At 39.7% G+C, this 23,204-nt stretch overlaps 1 protein-coding gene across 1 annotated transcript; it reads left to right on the top strand.

Moving 5' to 3' along the window:
- The first annotated feature begins 9,291 nt into the window (after positions 1-9,291).
- Positions 9,292-14,885, top strand: IRX2 (iroquois homeobox 2). The gene is made up of 5 exons (XM_074943207.1): positions 9,292-9,927; positions 11,493-11,898; positions 12,396-13,100; positions 13,800-13,867; positions 14,528-14,885. Exons 1-4 carry the CDS (start codon positions 9,685-9,687, stop codon positions 13,841-13,843), a joined length of 1,398 nt encoding a protein of 465 aa, XP_074799308.1. The 5' UTR covers positions 9,292-9,684; the 3' UTR covers positions 13,844-13,867; positions 14,528-14,885.
- The last annotated feature ends 8,319 nt before the right edge of the window (positions 14,886-23,204 follow it).

Raw genomic sequence — 23,204 nt, 5'->3', positions numbered from 1 at the left:
GTGCATTGCACTCTCAGCAAATTTGCGGATGATACTAAACTGGGAGGAGTGGTAGATACATTGGAGGGCAGAGATAGGATACAGAGGGACCTAGACAAATTGGAGGATTGGGCCAAAAGAAATCTGATGAGGTTCAACAAGGATAAGTGCAGGGTCCTGCACTTAGGACGGAAGAACCCAATGCACAGCTACAGACTAGGGACCGAATGGCTCGGCAGCAGTTCTGCAGAAAAGGACCTAGGGGTGACAGTGGACGAGAAGCTGGATATGAGTCAGCAGTGTGCCCTTGTTGCCAAGAAGGCCAATGGCATTTTGGGATGTATAAGTAGGGGCATAGCGAGCAGATCGAGGGACGTGATCATTCCCCTCTATTCGACATTGGTGAGGCCTCATCTGGAGTACTGTGTCCAGTTTTGGGCCCCACATTACAAGAAGGATGTGGATAAATTGGAGAGAGTCCAGCGAAGGGCAACAAAAATGATTAGGGGTCTGGAACACATGACTTATGAGGAGAGGCTGAGGGAACTGGGATTGTTTAGTCTGCAGAAGAGAAGAATGAGGGGGGATTTATTAGCTGCTTTCAACTACCTGAGAGGTGGTTCCAAAGAGGATGGTTCTAGACTATTCTCAGTAGTAGAAGATGACAGAACAAGGAGTAATGGTCTCAAGTTGCAGTGGGGGAGGTTTAGGTTGGATATTAGGAAAAACTTTTTCACTAGGAGGGTGGTGAAACACTGGAATGCGTTACCTAGGGAGGTGGTAGAATCTTCTTCCTTAGAAGTTTTTAAGGTCAGGCTTGACAAAGCCCTGGCTGGGATGATTTAATTGGGGATTGGTCCTGCTTTGAGCAGGGGGTTGGACTAGATGACCTCCTGAGGTCCCTTCCAACCCTGATATTCTATGATTCTATGATTCCCGGGATACCATATCAGGGCAACAGATGGGTGCCTCCGTCCCCCTCAGAAGAGAGTCACCAGCCACCACTACCCTACATTTCCTCCTGAGCGTGATGGCTGTGATCCTCCCAGCCTTGGGGGTACATGGCTTATCCTCTTCCTCTGGGGGTGATTCCTCATCACTCATTGCCAGGGCAGCATATCCATTTTCCATCACCATGATGGGTGGGTTGGGATGGCCATGTGACCATTTCACAATCTGGCAGATCAAACCACAGCCTTCAGACCAATCTCAGCTGGAAGAAGGGAGGGGGGAGTTTTGTTTTTGTTTTCAGAATCCACAAGCAATGAGGAATGAAATAGGGTCCAAGACTGTGGACTTCTCACAGTGTGATATGGGGGAGGTCAATAGCTCTCCAAAGTGTTTCTCTCTTCTCACCAACATCATCTCCATCTTTCCTGAATTCACTTCAGCCAGTTTTCTTTAATTTAAGTGCTGATCTCAGACAAAATTGGGTTAGTTAGGAATTGGTGCTAACTCTGTAAGAGGTAAAGGAGAAGTAGAACTTGGTATTGTTTGCATATTTCTGGTGTTCGAGACAATGGCATCTCAAAAATCCCCCCAATGGCTTCATATTGATGTTTTAAAGGATGAGAGAAAGAATCAAGACCCCAAGGACTCTGGGAACATCAGTGATTCAGCAGTTTCCCGATAAAGACATATTTTGAATTGTTGGTCATGTGTGACCCTATCGTAAAAGCAAAATTAAGTTTTGCATTTAAAGCAGGGATTCAGCTTCTTTTGGTAAGAATACAGTGTATCCTCCCCAAACTTTCAAAACTCACTCTTTGAGTATAAGACTAGAGAATGAATTTTCTGAGAATTTATGACAATCTGTTAATTAATTAATGTGCTAAAATTAAATAAAAAATGCATAATTTATGAAATTAAGCACTAACTATCAGATTTCTATTTGTCCCAAATCATTTTAATAATGAAACAGTACAGATTCTCCAAACTTTCCATATGGTTAAAACTTAGTTTATACATAGGATTTCAACTATGTCTGAGGAAATTAAGTTATTAATAATTGCTGTAGCTAATGATTATGAGTATAGGCAAATAGAACCAGATCAATAGTTCAGTTCATTCTTAAGTGGAACCATTTTGACATCAGAGGGAGCTCAGTCAATCAACACCCTTCTCTTCAGCTGATTTGCGTACTGCAATTCTGTTGGCTGAAATGAATCATTGGCATGAGGGGGACTGCATATATGTCTAGATTTCACATTGGTAGGTTATTTGGCTGCCAGCTGCCACTGTATTTGCTCCAACTGACACTGTTTTAACAATTCTGTGGCTATATGCTGACAAATTAAGGGCCAGATTCACCAATATGCTCTGACATCTTTGCATTGCTCCAGTGATGCAAAGCAGCTGTAAACTTGGCCTCACTGGCCAGTCTGCTCTGGCTATTTTGTCTTGTTCCAGAACAGGGTGAAGCAGCTAGAGCACACCAATAAACGTGGCCTTGAAAGTTAAATCTCTTTTTGTTTGTTTGTTTAATTTTTAATGACTTACAGTTGATACTACATATCTCCAACTCATTAGATCTGCCACAGGGAAACATTTTCATAGGGTTTCTTTTTTCATGTGTTTATGCATGAAAATTTTAATTAAAACATACAATTAAATCACTAAACAAAACAAAAATTAAGTCTGAGAGTATATATCAGTAACCTGAAAGCAAATAAATAAATAAATAAAACCCCAAACTGTTGTAATTATCCCAATACCAAGAATTACAAACCCAAGAAATTAAAAGTTAAAGTTAAACTTAAAAGAAATTGAAATATATTAAGTTATGGGGAAAGAACTGTTAAGCCACCAAAACAACCTTAACTCTGCCCTTTAGTGACACATTATTACATAATCATACCATCATTATTAAGCCATTTTAGTTTTTGTGCACTCAGATTTCATTAAACTGATTTTTATACATAGTTTATTTTTTCCATTACCCTCATGGCATCACTCAGGGACGTACATTTTGGGGGGTTATAATGCTTGTTTCTGGAATAATTACAACCTCCCTGTAATTTTATTTATGTATTTTTACCCATACATTACCGATATATACTCTAAAGCTGTAACTGCATTTTAACATAGTTTTTTTGTCGGGGAATGTATGTTAGATATATGGGTATACTTGCGCACAGAGACATATATTCCATATATGAATTATTTCATATATATTCCATATATGAATAAAGAGACAAATGCACAACCCAGGTGAACAGGTGCTCTCTAGTGTTAAAAGCCGTGATAAAACAGATGATGGAAATTACAGGAAAAAGCGGAAGGGGATTTACACACTTTTAATATGACACGAATTTCGTCTCTTTCCACATGCCCTGCATAACTCCGGGAAAGAAATGTTAGAGGAACTGTGTTTCTATGCAAACACATTAGCTAAAGCATTCCAAGAGGTCTACCTAGAAAATATTTCCCGAAAACACCTGACCAGTTAAGTGTAATTAATACTGTAGTGATTGTCAACTCCTGTGATAGAAGAATTCGCTATGAGTCCTAACATATAACAGCTCTGTCCATTTCAATTAAAGTGTCCACTTTTCCTTTACTCTGTCCATCATCCACTTTAAAAGTTTACCAGGCGCTGAAGGGATTAGATCTCACACTAACTCTGAACCGATCTTTTCAATAAATGTTGGCTGAGTACAAACTCCAGAGGCAAGGATGACTGACTGGCTCCAGAGGCTGTGGAGAGGGGGGGATGGGAGAAAGCCTCTTCCTTCAGCGGCAGAGTTGTGGTCACAAGCGGGGGTAAAGGGCTTACTCTTATACAGACTAACTTCCCCTGCAACAACTGCAAACCCGAACTTTCCCTAAAGAAAGACGGCACCTTCCTTACCTGTCATGTTTAATATGGCAGTTATTACGGGGAAGTTTTTTTTTTTTTAACTTTTCCACAAATAAATCAATTGCAGACACTTCCAAGATATTTCCAAGACAAGACACTACGGGAGGCAGTTCATCTGGTGCAGTTTTTTTTTTTTATATAACTCAAGAACTGCAATGCACCTTAAGCACATGAATACACGCGGCAGTCTTCTGCAAATGCCGGAGAAAAACAGGTATTATATTTGCTTACAATAAAGCAAGTGTGCTGTCATTCTTTATGAGGTACCTGGTGGATAAACATATGCATGGTACCAGGAGAAAATTCGGGATATGGCGAAAATTAGTGATACACTGGCTGCATCTCCACTGAAGATATTCTTTGGAAATTTACTGAGTCAAAAAAGCACTTGGTAAAACATATTGAATTGATTTACTTTTTAAATGAAAAGGAAATAGCCTACTTGTGGCTTGAACACTTGTTCTCTCTCTCTCTAAATAATGTTGCCTTGCTTCCAGGCGAAAACACGAGGCTCAATGAAGCGTTTTGAGTGCATCTCTTTTACCTTATGCCCCCTTACGCAGAAAACTGCGCATTTTGCACTAAGCAGAAAATGGCTAAGACATTTAATAAAATCGTGGGAGGTTAAGTGAAGCTGTTTCAATTTTCTAAATATCGCTGCTGCTTTTTAAAGATCTGCATTACTTATAGAACAACGCACAACAAATAATGCCCAAAAATGGAAAAGAAAAATCCTCTCTCATTCTAAATAAACAAATATGAGTTTTTATAAGAACAAAAATTTTCATTTGGCTTTTAAAATTACAAGACCACTCACGGAAATACAGCACTGTATATTATATACATACATATACATATATATATATTGTTTTTCCTTTCTGTAAATAAAAAAATATTTTTCAGAAAGTCGGTCAAATTCACAGCACTTATCCCAGATATAAAACTAAGTAGAACATGTTATTCTTTTAGTGTATATTGAAAAATTCTAATTATTATATCCATTCTTACCGAACTGAAAAGAAAGGAAGAAGACAAGTAAAGCTTTGACAAGAAGTGGAGAGAATCTAACTCACTCAAATACTCCTCCTTTTAATGTATGTAGCATGGGGCGACAGTTTGATAATATTTTTAATAAAAGTAATTACTAAAATATGAAAAGAAACCCAAGGGAAGAAGAACCTTACATAAACAATTATGCTGTGAGAGTTTCGGAGCACTGGGGATAATCCATTGCCACAGCGCCCCCTCCCATACTCAGCCTGAACTAAAGATTTTATCCTGGAGATGGCAAAAAGTTCCTTATTTTTTTCTCTTCCCGTCCTCTCTTTTCTCAGTTCTTCCTTTCAGTCCTCAAAGCAGATCCGGCAAAGTGGCTCCTTCCCCTCAGCCTCTCTCTTTCCATTATCTGCATTGTTCTCGTAACGCGTCTTATTCAGAACAGCGTCGCAAACACTGCTTGTTTTACTAGCAAACTGAACAACATCCTATGAGTGTGTCGTTGGTATTTTAACACACAATAGTCAATTCTTTCACTTTATCTGAGGGAGAGGATAGCGTCCCCCCGTTTAATAAAAGAAAGGAGAACCATTCCCGGTCCATTGTATTGTTATGTCACAGGAAGCCGTTTCTGACAGGCATTATGACGCATCCCAAACCCCCACTAGATTCCATTTAGTCCAATTTAAAAGTTACTGTGACCAGTATTATGACGGTTGAGTAAATAACATATATGCTATTATCTGTGTGGCTTGTGTGTTAATATATTTTGGCCAGATCGCGCAGTCCTTAGGCAAGCAAATCTCTCCTTCACGCCAATGGGAGTTTCACCTGAGTAAAGACTAAAGGATTGGGCCCTATGTAAATACCCACCAAACACACAAGCCTATGCATAAACACACACAGTCAGTTATTACACAGAACAAATAGATCATGTTTACATTATATTAGGAAGGACACCATTCCCACAGTCCTGGTTTTCATCTTTGATCGCCTTAAAACTTCATACGAGTGGCTTTAGTGCAAGAAGCCGTAGTAAGCATCTAAAAAATGACAAAGCACAACATCTGTCTCCCAGGACTCTAATGAAAAATACCTGAAAAGGATTAATCTTTGTTAGCTGCTCATTAACTATAACCGAAGTAAACTTTACATTTAAAAAGTCAAATGCGAGTGTTGCTTAAAATCTAGGGGTGCGAACGATGCGATAATGAATAGATATCCAAAGAAATGTGTAGTGTGTAAGTCTTCAAGCCTCTGTGTAGGCATTTTAATTTGCTACAGTTATTGCCAATAAAAAGTGCATGTAGTACCGTTACACTGTTTAATAGTGCAAGTTAGACGGTTTTTATTAGTAACAGGAAAAATAGATTTCAGTTAAGGAGCACAATAGATTAAAAGCTATCTATGGTAAAAATATTCAGATCAAAAAGCATAATTTGGGTGAAATTAGATATAATCCGCATACACTGATCAAAAGCAGTATTGTCACAAAACTTCAGATTTTAATCACAAATTATATTTAAATGACCTCAATAGCAGTTCGATTTCTACATTCCAAGTTAAATGAGTAGTGTTTATTGTAAGTAAATGCATACTCCTTGCAGTGGGTAAGAGCATACTTTTCTGAAGCTATACAAAAATATGCAAATCAAACCAAAGCATGAATGTCTTTTGAAATGATTATACTATGTTGCATTAATATTTTATTGCAGAATTATCATTCATTTTATATATAAAACAATGTTTTGCAATGCACAATGTAAATATTGAAAATTTAATCTGTTGCTCTTTGTATTTGTTAGTGGGTGTGCTATTGATTTATAGTCTTCCTAGTGAAATCATAAAAAAGATTTTGCACCAAGGAACACAAGAAATACAAATGCAGACAAAGGCAACATCTACATTTTCTAAATACATACTTATATATCCAGGATGTGCGTGTGTGTGTGCGCGTATGCGTTTTTATGTATGTGTATACTCTGAACTGAATTACATAATTCCTCCTGGGAGCACAGTATTTGTTTAAGCACTCTTTCCAGGTCATAACTGTAACACCCAGTTAATAGCATTAATCCCCTGTTATAATGTCAACACAACGGCCATTGTATTCCCAAATCTGAATTGTACCACTAATTATTAAAGAGGATGAATTAAAAGCAATCAGCTGGCTTAAATACTTACTTACGTCGCCCCTGTTGGAAAGAACAGACTCGTTTTACAAAATAAAAATGCAGAGGTATTCTATATTTTGCAATGCATGCAATTTGACTTCGAGAGGTTCATGTATGACTTTATAATGTTATAATTAATTTTCATGTTCAAATCTCCAGCTGCTGCAGCGCTAAAGCAAAGCACAAAAATGCACATACTTAAAAAGTCGCCCTGCGAACACAGAAATTTAATATTCAGACGTAATCGCCTGATATCGATTATTCCACATAACTGAAATATGAATGCACGTTATTTAAAACACTTGCTTTTACAATTTCCATTTTTATTTAATACATGTGTATTAATCACCAAGTAGGAAAGCAAGCATCATTTCTGTAATCTGTTGCATTGAGTTTACCAGTTGTTTATCACTTTCTTAACACGAAATGGAAAGTCTAGATTTAATGTTAAGAAATACCTGCTGGTGTTAACCTCCTCCCCCCTCACCTTCCTTTTTAAGGATTGCATCTCCTATAGGCCACAGGAATTAATTCCCTATGTGGAGTGGCCAGATCTCTTCTGGATACAGGGGTGAAGGGAAAATTGGTGCGGAGATGGAGGGGGTTCCACAGGGAAAGAAAAACAAAAACAAACATAGGTTGCTTAAAACATGCACACATCCATATACTTGGCTATATAGTTTTAATACTGCAAGTTTCCCAGAAAGCACACTGAGCCTGTATTAGAAAGATTATTAAAACAGCATCTCAAAGTGTATTATTTTATTAGCAGCACGTTTAATTGATAGGCGGCCCCCAGGACCCATAATTCTTCAGTTATTGCGATCTTTTCTTCCTGTCAGTTTCTAATAGATTCCCCCAGTGTACTTTGGTTTGATGTATTTCCCCCATCTACTGTAATGATATGGGGTATTTAGTAAAGAATTTAACTTTAAAGCTGACTGCACTTTTTAAACTACTATATTTGGTTAAATAAAGGACAAATGCTCATTCACTTATGTAGTGAAGACAAAATACATGGCTTAATGTGTACAGGATCCAGTGTAGAAGTTTATTTCAGGCTTTAGTGTTTTGCCTATTTTTGACAATTATTTCATTAAAATGTGGTTATTTTCAACAATTACTATTTCACAGTTTAGATTAATACCTCAAGGCCTGATCCTGTATTCTTTAAGTAAAACTCTCACTGATGGATTGCAACTGAATAAGGGTGAGTAGCTGAGAACACACACATAGGGTCCTACAGTACATGCAAGCAAGAGACATAGCAAGTAATAAACGGATATACTGCAGACTGGTAGGGAAATCCATATTTAAGTGGATTGTGTACAGTGCAATACACCTTTGGTAGATGAGGTGTGTTTTTATGGGAAGGCAGGGATTTAGAAAGGTAAGGAGGAGAGGAGAAACAAATTGTATCTCAATCACAGTACACTAATAATAGAGTTCAATTCCAGATCCAAAGGATTGTGTGTACAGTCAATCACAGACTTCTCAAAAGTCTCTCAAGACCAGTTAGCCTGAGAAAATATAGACCAATGCCTTCACCTCATCCTCTCCTTTCTGGTATATTGTAGAACTGCCAGTATTTGTGGTGGGCAGAAATTATATTATTTGTTAAGTTAATTATACCCTGAATGTTTGTTCTGATAGGCTTCCTCTCCGAACTGCAAAGAGAAGGGTTGTACCCCTGCATAGGGTCACCTGGGCCTCTCCCCCAGGCAGCCAACACCAGAGCAAGTCGAATGGAAGCTGAAAGATTCTTCCTTGGAGGATTTAATGTGAACATTTAACGTAGCTTGGCTGCTTGTGAAAAACTGTTATCAAAGTAGAAAGCTATTGTTGTCATACACTGACAATCATATAGCGTTCTCAGTCTATTCATGTGTGTACTTCCCACCTTTTCACCATACACAGGGCAATACTTGTACTTGTGCTTTCCCACGATATACTAACAAGCCCTGTGCGCAAGTCTGTGATAATATATAAGATAGAAAGTGTGTGCATAGGTACCTATTGCAATGGAGTGTGTGCAAGCGTGTTTGTGGCTCTGAGCTGGGAGAAACTGATCAGCGGTATCATCCTTTGGCTTCAGCAGTGTGCTCGCTGTCAGACAGAGAGGGTGGCTTGTAACCCATTACAACAGCCTGCTTCCCTCCCTCCGTCTGCGGGGGGAGATGGAGAAGGAGAAGGGGCGGGCCCGTCGGAATATGCAGATGAGCCTCTGTGACGGACAGCTCTGCTTTCCAATGTCTCTCAGAAACTCGAGTGCTCCTTCCCTCAACTCTTCACTCCAGACTCTATACTTCCCCCAAAATACAGGCTGGCCGGCGCTGGGGGAGCGGGCTGGCGGGCAGAACTCCATATGCAGCAGCCACTTTCCTGAGCCGGGCTCTCTCCCTCCCTCTCTCCCTGGCTTGCTTCCTCTCTCCCCCTTGTCGTTACCCAGCTACTTCTCCCCTCTCCCCATGCCCTTCTCCTGCTGAGCGGATCCGCCGTTGTGGTGCTGGCCGGGGTGCATGGGGGGCCAGTAGGACACGTCTCATTCTCTGCACAGCTGCCCAGAGCCAGCCGGGGAGAGGGAGCGGGAACACGAAAGCCGCAGAAGGAGCAGCAGAAGCGCCAGGGCCGGTCACCCTCGCCCCCTCCCTGCTCCTGTGCACGCCCGTGCAAGCCATGTCCTATCCTCAGGGTTACCTCTACCAGCCCCCCGGCTCGCTGGCTCTGTACTCCTGCCCGACGTACGGGGCGTCGGCTCTGGCGGCCCCCAGGAGCGAGGAGCTGGCCAGGTCTTCGTCGGGCTCGGCGTTCAGCCCTTACCCGGGATCGGCAGCTTTCACAGCCCAGGCGGCGGCCACAGGCTTCACCAGCCCGCTCCAGTACTCCACAGACCCCGCCACGGGATTCCCCTCCTACATGGTAACTACCGAGAAAAATCCTCTCCTTCTTCATTAGCATCCTCATCCTCATCCTCCTCTGCCCCTATCTCCTACACACGCACCATCAGTAACAGAGCCCGGGCTGCACAGCCACGCGCTGAGTACAAACTCAGCCGCCAGCGTATGTTTTCCCAACACCACGCTCAGAGTGCAGACCCGAGGTGTCCAAGCGGGGCAAAGGGAGAAGAGGACAGGGGCCCTGGCACTACCTCGGACCGGACCCTGGCGGCTCTCGGGGCTTGCAAACATAAAACTGAGCCTGCCCTCGCTCGCGTGTCCGTTAGTAAAGAATCCGCATTGTCTGAAGCAGTTTGGTGGCTGCGTTTTGTGCTGCGGGAGGAGAGGGGAGGATTTCTTTTTTCTTGCTTTTCCAAGCCAACGTTTAGTGGAGCTCCGGGAAGTGAGCCCGGTGCGGTTTCAGTTACTTTCAATGCGTTTTGTGCTAATGGTTTAACTGGATTTTAGGAATGAAAAGAAGCATCTGTTTGCGATCTGTGAGCTTCGCTCATACCCAAGATGGTTGTGGTGGCCGCAGCTTCAGCTTTCACTTTGTTGTCATTACTTAAAAGGAACATTTGAAATTGCGTGTGTCTCTCTCTGTGTGTATATATATATATATATATATATATATATATATATATATATATATATATACACATAGTTACATATATATAGTTATATAGACACACATCAGGAATTTAAGGTCGGAGATTCCAGATTGGTTACGATTGGTTCCAGGAAGGTTAGTTATATAAACCGACGGAAAACCAAATGTTTTCTGGGTGTAAAATACTTCAGCAGAAATGGTCGTGCAGTCTCAGTTCAATGCAATGTGAAAGATCTGCCCCTCCTGACTTTCCTGTCGAGGAGCCAGTAGATAAGTGGCTGGAAGTTGCAAAGTGTGTTTGTCAAGTATTAAGAACATTAGGTGATTTTGGGGCCGTAACTCTCCCTTCTCTAGGATTTTTAAACGTCCTTAAAGTTATCAACTTCCTCAGTAATATCTTCAACTTTTCTTCCATTACGCAGACTTAAATAAGCGCAATGCAAACGTTAAAGGGCGAATTAAAATGCTAATTACATCTCATTTAAACAATTCGAAACGGTGCATATCTTCTGATTTGCGAGTTGAATTTGCAATGCATTAGTGCAGTGAATTGCTAAGCGGTGGCTCTGTTGTATTTTCTATAGCAAAAAGGAAACATCTTTTGAACCTTTGAGAGAAAGGTAGATAGTAAGGCACTACCTGTAAGGCCCTTTTTAAAATGTCTGCGTGACTCAGAAATAATTTTGGGAAATATTCAATTACAAGGAACTAAAATTAACTGAAGATTAAAAGATCAGCGATTAAAGTGTGTGCGGTTTGGGAGGGGGAGGAGGTAAACAAGATCTTAAAGGCCTTTGGGTACCCTTGTTTACTATTAGAATAGGAATGTGAGATACCAATCCAAGAAAATGCAGATATAATCACTGATCTTTTCTTGACAACTTACTAATGACTAGCAGCAATAACAAATTGCCAACCCACTGTTTTGCCCTTTCCAGGGCTCTCCTTACGATGCTCATACGACTGGGATGACCGGGGCCATCAGTTACCATCCCTATGGCAGTCCTGCTTACCCTTACCAGCTGAATGATCCCGCTTACAGGAAAAACGCCACCCGAGATGCCACAGCCACCCTGAAGGCCTGGCTGAATGAGCACAGGAAGAACCCCTACCCCACCAAGGGCGAGAAGATCATGCTGGCCATCATCACCAAGATGACCCTCACCCAGGTCTCCACCTGGTTCGCCAACGCCAGGAGGAGGCTCAAGAAGGAGAACAAAATGACTTGGGCTCCCCGGAACAAAAGCGAAGATGAAGATGAAGACGAAGGGGATGGAGCGAGAAGTAAGGAGGAAAGTTCAGACAAGGTGCAGGAAAGCAATGAAACTTCAGCAGAGGACGAAGGTTAGGCACAACACGATTTACTATAACTAGATAGAAAGGTCCCAAAGGGATACATGTGCAAGTGCCAGAATTTTTTTAAATACACTTTTACTTCCCATATTGTAACCAGGATGCTGCGGGATATATTTAAAACTCATGTCCCATCCCCTCTATGCCGTTTACCCTCAATAGCTTATCTTCACCTTTAACTGATTAATAACGATAGGAAAGACCGTTTACATTGACCTAATTCTGCAATGAGCCATTCCCCTAAAACAGCTAGCCGGAGCATTTGCGTTAATAATGCCTGTCGTGCTTTTGTACTGGCGCACACAGGAAGCTGCTTTCATGCAGCCGTAGTGATAGCCGGTGGGAGTGTTCCTAGAATTATAATTATACATAAAAGGATTTGATTACAAGCGTCGCTTTCCTATCAGTGGTTGTGGTTGCTTCTCTCCTGCTCTCTTTAGTCTATATAACTGACTGTACCCTTGTTTGTTCGGCTACTGCCTTTGCAGGGATCAGCTTGCAGGTTGACTCGCTCACTGATCACTCCTGCTCCGCGGAGTCGGACGGGGAGAAGTTGCCCTGCCGAGTAGGGGACACGCTCTGCGAGTCCGGATCAGAGTGCAAGGACAAATACGAGGACATCGAGGGCGACGAGGATGAAGATGATGAAGCAGAGAGAGACCTTCCCGCTAAGCCTGTCACTTCCTCCCCCCTCACCGGAGTGGAAGCCCCCCTCCTTAATCACCCCCACGAGGACGCTTCAAGGAACTCCAATAAGACTACTTTGGACAACAGGATTTCCCCCAGTTCCGAGATACAGGCCATTAAGCCCAAGCTCTGGTCTCTAGCTGAAATAGCCACCTCGGACCTTAAAAATCAGAACCTGGGCCAAAGCTGTCAGCCACCGGCTTTATCTTCAGTAACCCCCTCTTCTACTTCTCACAGCTCTGCCTACTCTCCCTCTTCTCTCTTAGGAAGGCACATTTATTACACTTCTCCTTTTTATACCAATTATACAAACTATGGGAACTTTAACGCACTCCAGAGCCAGGGGATCCTGAGATATAACTCCGCAGCAATGGCTTCGAACGAGGGACTAAGTCAGACTGTACTAAATACAAGCTCTGTTCACAAACAGAGCAGTGACTCTTTGAAAACGATCACTAACCAGCTAGAGCAACATTACAGGCCCTCTAGTTATGAGTCTAAGAAAGGTAGGTGACTGATTGCTTCTTTTCTTCCCAAAGGCAACATGACTTCTATACACACTGTAGATAAAGAATGCTTATTTGGACAAACACCACTACGGCCAGCAGACAAACAAACCGACAATACTTAAGAAAAAGGAGCTGGAGCTAGACAACAATATATTTTGGGAATTTAAAAATATATTCCCCCCTTTTTTGTATGTAAGGAATAGAAAAAAGAAATAACAGAGGAGTTAAAAAAATCTAGTGGGCTAAATATGTAGCTTTAAAAGGGTTTAAAATAAACTCTTTAATATATATATAATTTAAAAATGCTGCTATCTTTACCTTTTGTGCATTGTGTTTAGTAAAACAGAACACTAACTTTTTTTTAATTTTAAGGAGTTAAATATAGTTTTATTCGATTTAAGCTAAAGAAAATAAAACGATCCAAATTACCAAATTATGTCTATCATAAAACCTCTATTTTTCCCATACAGTTTTAAAATTAGTATAACAAATTAATATAATTGTCTGATTTTAAAAAGGGGAAAAAAGCCTGATACCACCATTATCCAAACTGTAGTCAATTATAAAATATTAATGTAGACGTTCTAAATGGTTTAGATATGAATTTTCTGCAAGTGAATTTTGGAACATTCACATGCTGTATAATCTAGTTAGCTGGCTGTGTCCTGTGACTAACTGACGGTTATATTTTGACAGATCCCACTGACGTCTGCACAGTAGGAGTACAACCATACCTATAGAAGTGCAATCACACAGCAATGCAAGTAAGTGAGAACATTTTCTATTACACTGATCATTTGGCATCAGGTCCAAGACATATTGCACAGCTGTAAACTTGCTTAACGTTAATTTCCTGCTTCATTACATAAGAGTCTGATTACAAAGTAATATGCTCTTTTCTGGTCTTTTTAAAATCCCCTATTACAGCTTTTCTTCTCTGCTTTATACTCTTTTGTAAGTCAGTTTAGAGGGTTCCCAACTCCTTGATATGACCTAAGGTTTTCTTTTACCTTATGTAAAACAAAAATAAAGGAATACTTACATTTTATAGAGATATCTTGAGATCTCTTTTTAAATTAATTTTCTAATAATTGTTATAAGGTAAGGTGCTTGTGTTAAGATATTATTAGAATTGTACATTGTAAATATTTAAAATTAAAAAGCACAATTATAAGATTTCAGCATGCATTTCTAGGAGGTTATGGTATCTCTGAATTGTTTGATGTCTGGTAGCAATGGCATCCTTACAACCGTCTATGTTTAAGACTAACCAAAATCCTATAGATCTTTTAAAACTAATATTTTCATGAGAAGAAAATAAAAGAGTAAGCATTTTAGGTCCCCTCCCCTTTCCCCCCCAGTTTAATGGTGTTAGTGTGTAACTGAAGGATTTTGGATGATCTGGTTTTTTCCTTGGTCCACAGGTAGGTGTCACAATTGCTTTGAAAAAAGTCAGCAAGCCATCATCTCTCCCCGAGCTAATATATAGAACAAATCTCTAAATCCGGATCACATCTTGTGCCACTGTATAAAGGAAGACCACAGAGCACTATTAAATCTACAGACTCTAATTATTAAACCAGAATTTTGTTGGACATATGTGAGTTTGCTGGTATAGTATAGTTTTCCCAATGTATGTGTTACTTTTGAAAACAGATCTGTTTTTCTCAGGATATCTTGAATTGATCACTTCATTGCCACGGTATATATTCGATAGGTGTGATAGGTTTTATTGTAAAATTTATTTGTAAAAGATGTATACAGTAGAGATAACAAAGATGTGATTGGAGAACTTGAGTACTTACAAAGTGGAAACAAATTTGATATTTATTTTTGTAATGATATAAAAGCTTCTAGTAATTTATGCAAGTTGTATTGCAATGAAATTGGAACTTTTGTAAATAAATTTTGCCTGGTTTTTATTTGAAACATTAATGGTTATACAATCTTTGGTTGTTTAACAAGATTTCTTTACTAATTTATATCTTTAATTGTAAATAAAAACAAACAGACTAGTCTGCAACAATATGGTGTTTTTGGTTCATTTTCCCCTAAAATACTAAATTATTTAGAAAAATCATAAAATTGATAGTAGTTGCAATTTCACTTCATAATTTTTAGAATGTAAAAAGCCTAAACCAATTAAACAAACTGCAAATACATGCTTTGTTTAATTAAAGCTCAGAGTTGTTCTGTATAGATATATCGCTATAGATAGATATAAAGGCACAGGTGCATGCACATGTACATTTTTTACAAGCTAGCAGAGATGCAGTTATTTTTAGTACTAGCACTTCCCAATGCTATTTTCCTCTTCCATAAATAAAAGATCTTCATAACTCACCCTACTTTGCTATAGCTCAAGCAATCATTTATTTTAATTCTAAGTTATGTCCAGAAGTGCTGAAAATACAAGAAAACAAAATACTCCAGACGCTATTTTTTATGTTTTTTCCTCTTCTAAATTGCATGAATTATGTCTATAATTTGGTAGTCCTGTTAGAGATCCACCTTGATTAGACTCAGAAAAACAGCTACCCCATCATTTTAATTTTCAGTAAAATAATGAGAATCCCCATATAATATAATTTCATAAAAGAAACGAACAATCATTTATTTCCCCCAAAAGATAAATTGAGTGAATATAATTTACAGTTATAAAACAAGAATAATAGCTTCTTAGATTGCCCTTTAATCAATCATACACTTATTTTTCAAGAGGCTCATCTATTTTATTCCATGATTAATAATGTTCCAGCATGAGAGCATTATTAGATCCCAGCAGGGGAGATCCTGGATGCTTTTAGCTGCTTTGGAATGGTCAGTTGGGGTTCATTATGGTCTGATATTGAACAATTTATAAAATCTTGTCTAAACATCTGCCAGCTCAGATAGGCCGATGTGTCTGAGGATGGAAAATTGCTGGACCAGTTGATATTGACAAACGGATCTCTCTCCAGTGGCTTTTTGTTCAGTGAAAATTAGTGGCCTCTTGCTCAGGTCTTGTTAGAAAGGGCATTTGAAAGTGATCTTAGATACTTCAGTCAGCAGCCCAGGGAATGTTAACTGGATAAAGAGCTATTCTAGACTGGAGTCAGAAAATACATCCTGATGGTACTAAGTAGGGAAAGGGACTTAAAAACAAACAAACAAAAAAAAACCAACCAAACAAACAAACAAAAAACACCTTGTATTGGTAACTTATAAAGATGTCAAGATGATTAAGAAAAATATGTCAGAGAAGGCAGAAATTAGTATTACAGTTCTGGGAAACTGTAGGCTGTCCATAGATAGGTACACTAAAGATCTTTGCGGTGCAGGCCTACTTCAGATATTGCAGGGTGACATGAAGCAACGTTTTAGCCTATAAGTAAAACGCAATTCTGTGTCTGCATATAATACCTAGTACAATTTGACAAAAAGTCGACAAATCCTTCAGAGAATGCTTTGCCTTTAGACAAATGTGGAATATTGATTGTGTTCAAATGTTTGCATCCATCTCAAACCTGTTTTTATTGTGCAAAATGGAAACGTTATGAAGATGAACTTTTTTATTTTTTGTTGAGGCATTTGCACTAAAGCCTCTTTTCCCCATCTCTAAGTTAATACTCTTTCCTTTCCACCTCACCCCCCCCCCCCCACCACCACCCACTTTTTATGTCCCAGGTCCTCCAGGGGACACAATGTATACATTGCAATTGGTAAAAACCAAACGCTGTGGCAGAGATTAGAAAAGGCTAACGACATTCCTTTGATGTTTATACGCCCAAAGAATTATAAAAGATTTCCATAATTTACCCACCCTTGCTAGTATTTAGACCTGGATTTCTTTCTGGAAAGGAAAGTAGAAAGACTTGGGGAACTCGCTTTTAAATATTCACTATGTATGTAAAACCCAATGGGTTTCTATCATCCTCTTTGAGAAATTCATGAGTGCTCACGGATCAAGATGGACACCACCCAAAAGATCTGACAAACAAATGTATTTTTAATAGAAAATTAATGGACAAGAATTCCATTGCCAATCTCAGTTAGTGTTTAATAATTAAAATTAAAAGCGGGACGAAAGCGTGTCTGTGTTAGGCTGTTGGCACAAACAGTGTGATTACTTCAGGAAGGAAAGAAAGACACTTGGACAATAAAAGAGTACTTTGTGTACAGTTTGTTTCATATTGACGCTAATCAGCCCGTTGGGATTAATATCTCACGCCCATCCCTTTATTTACTCCCAATTCCCCTCTCCCCCCCTCCCCATCTTTGTAAGTGCTTGTTTCGGAACTGCTAGAACAAACCCTCCCTTCTCCAGGGCTAGAGGTTTCATTAGAGTTGATTTACCGAAATTCAAGCTTTAATCTCAGGTGGGATCCCCGAGGGACTGGTGCTGTTGTCAAATAGGAACAGAGGCGCGTTCCACTTTGGACTGCCTTTCCTTGCTCCCTTCAAATGTCACCATTTGTTCTCAGTAAAAGAGTTATTGTTTCAGCAAAGCTGCTCACCAACTGCCTTTGAAAGTTGAAAAGAACTTCACCCACCTTTGTTTGATTGAGGCTGGGGGAGGGGGAGGGAGACGGAGAGACACTGCACAGGCCATAAACAGAAAGGAAAGGATGTGAGCTGCTCCTGAATACAAGTTCACGGTTTGAGGGAGATAAGGAGTTTAAAGAAAGAGTTAACATACATTGTTATAGACACCAGCGTTTCGGTTTCCATTGACTCTGCATGTAAACCATGCAGACCTAATAAGAGAAGAGCTCTGGTAGAGGAAAAAATAAGGGGATCGGGGGCTTATACACATACACACACACATTCTTTGAGGAGATCGAGATTAAAAAAAAAAAATCTTAGGCAAAGAAACAAAGAGCAGGGTGTGCTCTGTAACTCCCTGCTACCAGACACAACCGAGCCCATCAGCGGCATCCAACAAGCCATCACACAGTAAAGCCTGTCCCTGCCTCTGTCCTTAGAGGGGCGCATCTTGAACTTCCTGAGCGTCCCACTTCCCAGACTGCCAGTGACGGGCTCGAGAGTTTAGGGTACGTAAGGAATGAGAAACCGGGCCCCAGACCCGGCAGAGGAGACAGCCGTTAATTACAGGCATTCCTAGCCAGCTAGAACGAAAAAACCCAAACCATCCCGCTTCGGAAATTTCTTCTCCCGTCACTGTTTACATCTCACTTTAAAATTAGTTAAACCTCCACCTAGCCCAGTTAATAAACCGCAGCAGAAATTCGATTAAGTCGAAGGTTTTTATCGCGTATTAACGTTTGCAAAAAAAATATTAATTTACAGATATATCGTTTGATAATGTTATGCATTAAAATATTTCCCTAATTCAAGCACAATCTTCTGCGTATTGAGTTAACGAAAAACATCCTTTTTCTTGTAGGATAAAAAAAAATGAAGTGCTGTAAAATTCATGCCTTTCTCTTTAACCCGGCAGATGGAAATTCAGGTACGTTACTGGGTTATAAAGAAGATAAAAAACAAAGCAAAAAGTAAAGGGGGAAAAAAGGAGTCCCGGATGTATTTTCAAATGCATTTATGCATTCCGATCTGGGAATACTAGATAAATAAGACAACTTAATTATTCTGAATTGTGAATATTGTTTTGACGCTTACTCTAAATAAACACGGCAACAAAATGGTGAATTTCTAACAGCGAGTTTATATTTTGGCCATAAACAATTATTACAGAGAGCGTTCTTATGACAGGACGTATCCTTTCTATGGGAGCGTTTTACCTGTAAACAGTCTGGCGGAGGTGACAGCTGGACTCCTGCAATCTGGAACAATTCCCCCCCCCCCCCCCCGAATAAATCACAGGCGAATTTCACTGTTTTGTACCAGTCAGGGCAAGATCTACTGTATTTTCCCGAGAAAAATAAAAGCCATGAAATGTAGGGACTTGACTGTCCCGATTTAAGCAAAAGACATTTGCTTCCGAAACAGGACTTTACTTTTAATGGCTGTAATCTGGGAAATATAAGTAGCCTTAATAGGAGAGAGAAGCTCACCTGAACCTTAGTTCCTCACAACCGTACTACAATAGGCGGCATTGTCAAATCACTTTGCTAAATAAAGTGCTTGAGTAAATTAATTGTGTGTGCTTTAAAAAAAAAATAAAGAAATGGCTAAATGCGAACGGTATGTCTCGCTCCCTGTACAGCAGCTATGCGAATACGGTAATTGGGCTCTGTATTAAACGTACAGAAAAATAAGTATGTGCATTTTTATACGGAGATAAATTGACAATTTATTGTGTCTAACTTCTGATCAATTATTAATCGTTAATGTCAACAACAGGGTTATAATTACCTTCAGTTATTTAAAGGAATATTTATTTTTCTTCTCTCTGATCTGGTAATTAGTTAATGCTTTGGTGTAATGAATTCGAAGCTGACTTGATTATGATTTAGACAGTTTCCCCCCCGCTCTTTTGGCAGCCCCTTCTGCCCAGCTCTCAGGGGAGAGAAGCACCCCGATGTAGAAGACGCCATTTAATAGCAAAACTCGCAACGTTCACGTTTCAGGGCATAAATAACAATTCTGGAGGAAAAGGGAGAAATGACAACCAAATAAACAGCAACTGGAAAAAGGCTAATCAAAGTTGGTTGGGTGCGGGCTGCTCAAAGCAGCAGTAGGTCTGAGTCCCATAAGGTGCCAGCAGTTCTTGCTTTTCTCTGCTTGATTAAGAGAAAGGGCAAACAGGACATTTTAACCCCTGCCATCTTCTCGCGGGAGAAAAAAGAAATGGGCTTGATTTTCGGCCACCCTTAAAATCTGCAAGATAATTTAGCGTTAGTAGATTAAGATGGGAAGCAATCTGCTCTGGAACTTGGTACGTTGCAGGAGAAAAAAAGTACATTGCAACGCTTGTCTCGTGGGGCATCTGAAAAGTGAATCACATCTGGAAGTTATACAGTAACGTTAACTGTCTTAAAGGCACAAGTTTGAGTAGAACTTGGAAGAGAGGGGGACGAATTTAAAAAAAAAATCTAGCACGGAGAAGCATGCAGTGCTTTGTGAATAATTAAGACTTTCCTCAGAAAACTGCTTCTAGTAATATATCTTAATGTGGAAGAGCCTTTTTAAGGCTGCTAATCAGCTGGGAGGCACAATATGGAGGAAGACAGGAATAATCACTGATTTGCCATCTCCCAACGATTTCAGGGGGTCTGGTTAAATCCATCAGGCCTGATACTTGAAATAATAATAATAATAATACAAGTTTAACCATTTAACCTTTGAACCCTTTTGTTCAACGTTTGAAAATCTAAAAATCTATTTTGCCCAGATCCGCTCCTTGAACTAAATTTTATGTAATACATTGTTAGTTTAACGTTGAAGATTAATGCATTACAAATAGTACAATGGAAAACGGTATGCCGCTAGAGTGTTTCCCCACTGCAACAAAAATGCAATGGGAATTGCAGTCAAAATGAACGTTTTCAAATTAATTCAGCTTGACAGCTTTGATATCACCCAGCTCCCCTTTCTGTAACTGTCCACAAATGAATGCAGTTTCCAGAGTGTATGTTTTAATTTGTCACATCAAGGCAATAAAGGCAGCAATATATACTTAAGCCAGTTAACATTGTAATAACAGGTTTAAAGAGCAATTAAATGGTAGTGAGTCGCATGTCTGATTTTCAATAGGCATTACCACATCAATGGTACCTTTTAGACTGACTATAACTTAGCATGATTGTCTCAATTAGTTTAGCTACATGATAGTTATCCTGAACTCTTTGTGAGTAATCAATGTTACGCAAGTTCACTGGACTGAGCCGTTACCATTTGAGAGCAAGACGTGAACATGCTAAGTGACATGGGCCTCATATTTCCAGAAAGCAAATCTGTTTTTTCCAGAATGAAATAAACAGTAATTTATAGTCTTATAAATCTGTTTCCGAAATAAGTGTAGCAAAACGTAGATTTATAGGCAAATAACTATTATTGGCCGTTGCTGATAAATGAAACAGTCACTTTACTTTAACGTCAAATGCGAGTAGTCCCTATTATATTTCTCTCTTTTTAGTGCCGAGTGCCTATGATGTTTATTGTCACGACTCAGGCGCGAACTACAAATAACTTTGAGGGATGTTTACATCAAATTATGTGTGTGACTACATATAATACTTATCTGCTCAGATCACGTAAATTTCACTGTTAATATCATAAGCAGTCCAAATGTTCACCGTTATCGGTTTAGAATCGTAGTATAAATAGAAAGGATACTCTGGGGGAAAAGATCTGTAAAATGTGGGTGTAAGTGACATATAATGCAAAGAGAAAGGTCCTGCAAGAGCAAACCGCTGTTGAGTAACTTGCTAATGTTTCATCACGTATGGATCTCTCTTCATACCACGTTATGGGCGACCAATAAAAATACAGAGATGCAAATTTAGTGCGAGTTGTGTGAACCGTTTTAAAACACTAGCAAGTTCGTAGTGTTTTCTGACAAGGAAAAAAGAAAGCGCACCATTAAATTTTAAGATAAATAACAGGCAGGGCAATATCTGTTGTGGAAGTTATTCTCATTAGTCCTAACATTGTCTCACCATTAGACAGGGCTGGAGTCAGCCTCAGCCCTAAGATTTGAGATCTGCAAGCTTTTTTTGCATGCACATTACATTTCTGTCATGCTTTGCAGCAGAACACGATATCCCCAAAGAGGAAAAAAAAAAAAAAAACCCTACCCTGACAGCAACCATTAGTTAAGAGTGCAATGAATAAACCCCTTGCACAAGAGTATCAGAACTAATTAAGATTCTGTTTAGCAGCCCTGGATGGAATGTTAATGCAGCTTTGACTAACTGGGAATAAGCAGGGGGGAAAAAACCTGCATTTTAAGAGGAATGCTGGGGTGATAACATCTCTCACTTCTTCTGTCCAAGGTCTGCCCAAGCCTGTTACAAAGTCATTATCTCAAATTACTCCTGTACTTCATTTTTAGAGGGTTTTGGGCAAGCATAGATCCCTTGGCGTTGAAGCGCTGCGTAGAGCCTCGCAAAGCCAATACTCTCTAAGGGGATAAAGGCTGAATCAACCCACGATCTCTACCTTAGAAAGTTTGCTGGTACCAGCTCCTTGGACAAATATAGCCAGAATTCTGAAGGCAGATTAGGATCTATTGCTGGCGTCTCAGCACAAATCCCTAAAGGCTTTTTGACCCTTTGAAGTTTCGTCTATTTTGCTTACACAGAAGTTTACATGATTAAGTCAGGATTTTACAAGGCTCAACAAGGCAAATTTAGTCACCTCGGAACACTCAACACCAAATAAAATAAATAAATAAATAAATAAATAAATCCAGTTGTCCTGCTACTCATTAAGCTACAGAAATCCTATGTACTGTGTAATATATCTCGGCGATTAACCTAATATAGAAGGAGAGAGATATCGCCAAGTTTTCCAGGTTTGTCTTAGAAGAGGCAGTGTGCATTATTCACTAAATCCTCGTTGCTGTGTACTAGGTATTGGTATTTGTAAGAGTAATTAGCATAATGCAAGGTCTATACCCCAGAGAGACAATAAAAATATACTTCTAGAAGTCCTTACCAGTGCTTCTACATTTCTATCCCCGCTTTGACCCTTCTTATCCAGACAATTCCATCTTTCCAAAGTAAACATTTCCCACCATTTTACCTGTTAAAACAACCTGTTAAAATGAAAATCTGTGCGTGATGAGAGAGCCGCAGATTCACAACATAAACAATACGGCAGAGTTGGTGGTTGGGGAATATCACCTGTTAAAAGACACTCGTCAGTCAGGGCAGTATGTTGCTTGAGACTGGAGTTGCATGTGACCCGCCATGTTTTTCTTTTTGTGTTTGTTTTTGCTTTGTCTGGTTTTACGAAACTGCAGCATCTTACTGGCTCGACCCTGGTGCTTGTTTTGAGTACAACGCACCCCCCGCTTTGCGGACTAGCTAATGCTGCAGAGTGCCTTTCCTGAAAGGAAGGAATGAGCCGCGCTGGCTAATAAAATAAATAACAGGCCTGACAGTCTGCAAAGTTTTGTGGCTGCTGCATCTGTGAGTCGCAGGGACAACAGGGCAATCAAATGAGCTGCAGCTTTCTCTTCCTTAATTGATCTAT

This window comes from Natator depressus, chromosome 2 (assembly GCF_965152275.1).
Source record: "Natator depressus isolate rNatDep1 chromosome 2, rNatDep2.hap1, whole genome shotgun sequence".
Taxonomy (NCBI): domain Eukaryota; kingdom Metazoa; phylum Chordata; order Testudines; family Cheloniidae; genus Natator; species Natator depressus.
This window is presented reverse-complemented; position numbering and strand designations above follow the sequence as displayed.

What these genes read in the sequence shown, in the direction of transcription:
- IRX2 (XM_074943207.1), top strand. Translation starts at nt 9,685, where the DNA reads ATGTCCTATCCTCAGGGTTACCTCTACCAGCCCCCCGGCTCGCTGGCT. An exon ending in CGGGATTCCCCTCCTACATG is followed by an intron (nt 9,928 to 11,492) that starts GTAACTACCGAG and finishes TGCCCTTTCCAG; the next exon opens with GGCTCTCCTTACGATGCTCA. An exon ending in TAGTTATGAGTCTAAGAAAG is followed by an intron (nt 13,101 to 13,799) that starts GTAGGTGACTGA and finishes ATATTTTGACAG; the next exon opens with ATCCCACTGACGTCTGCACA.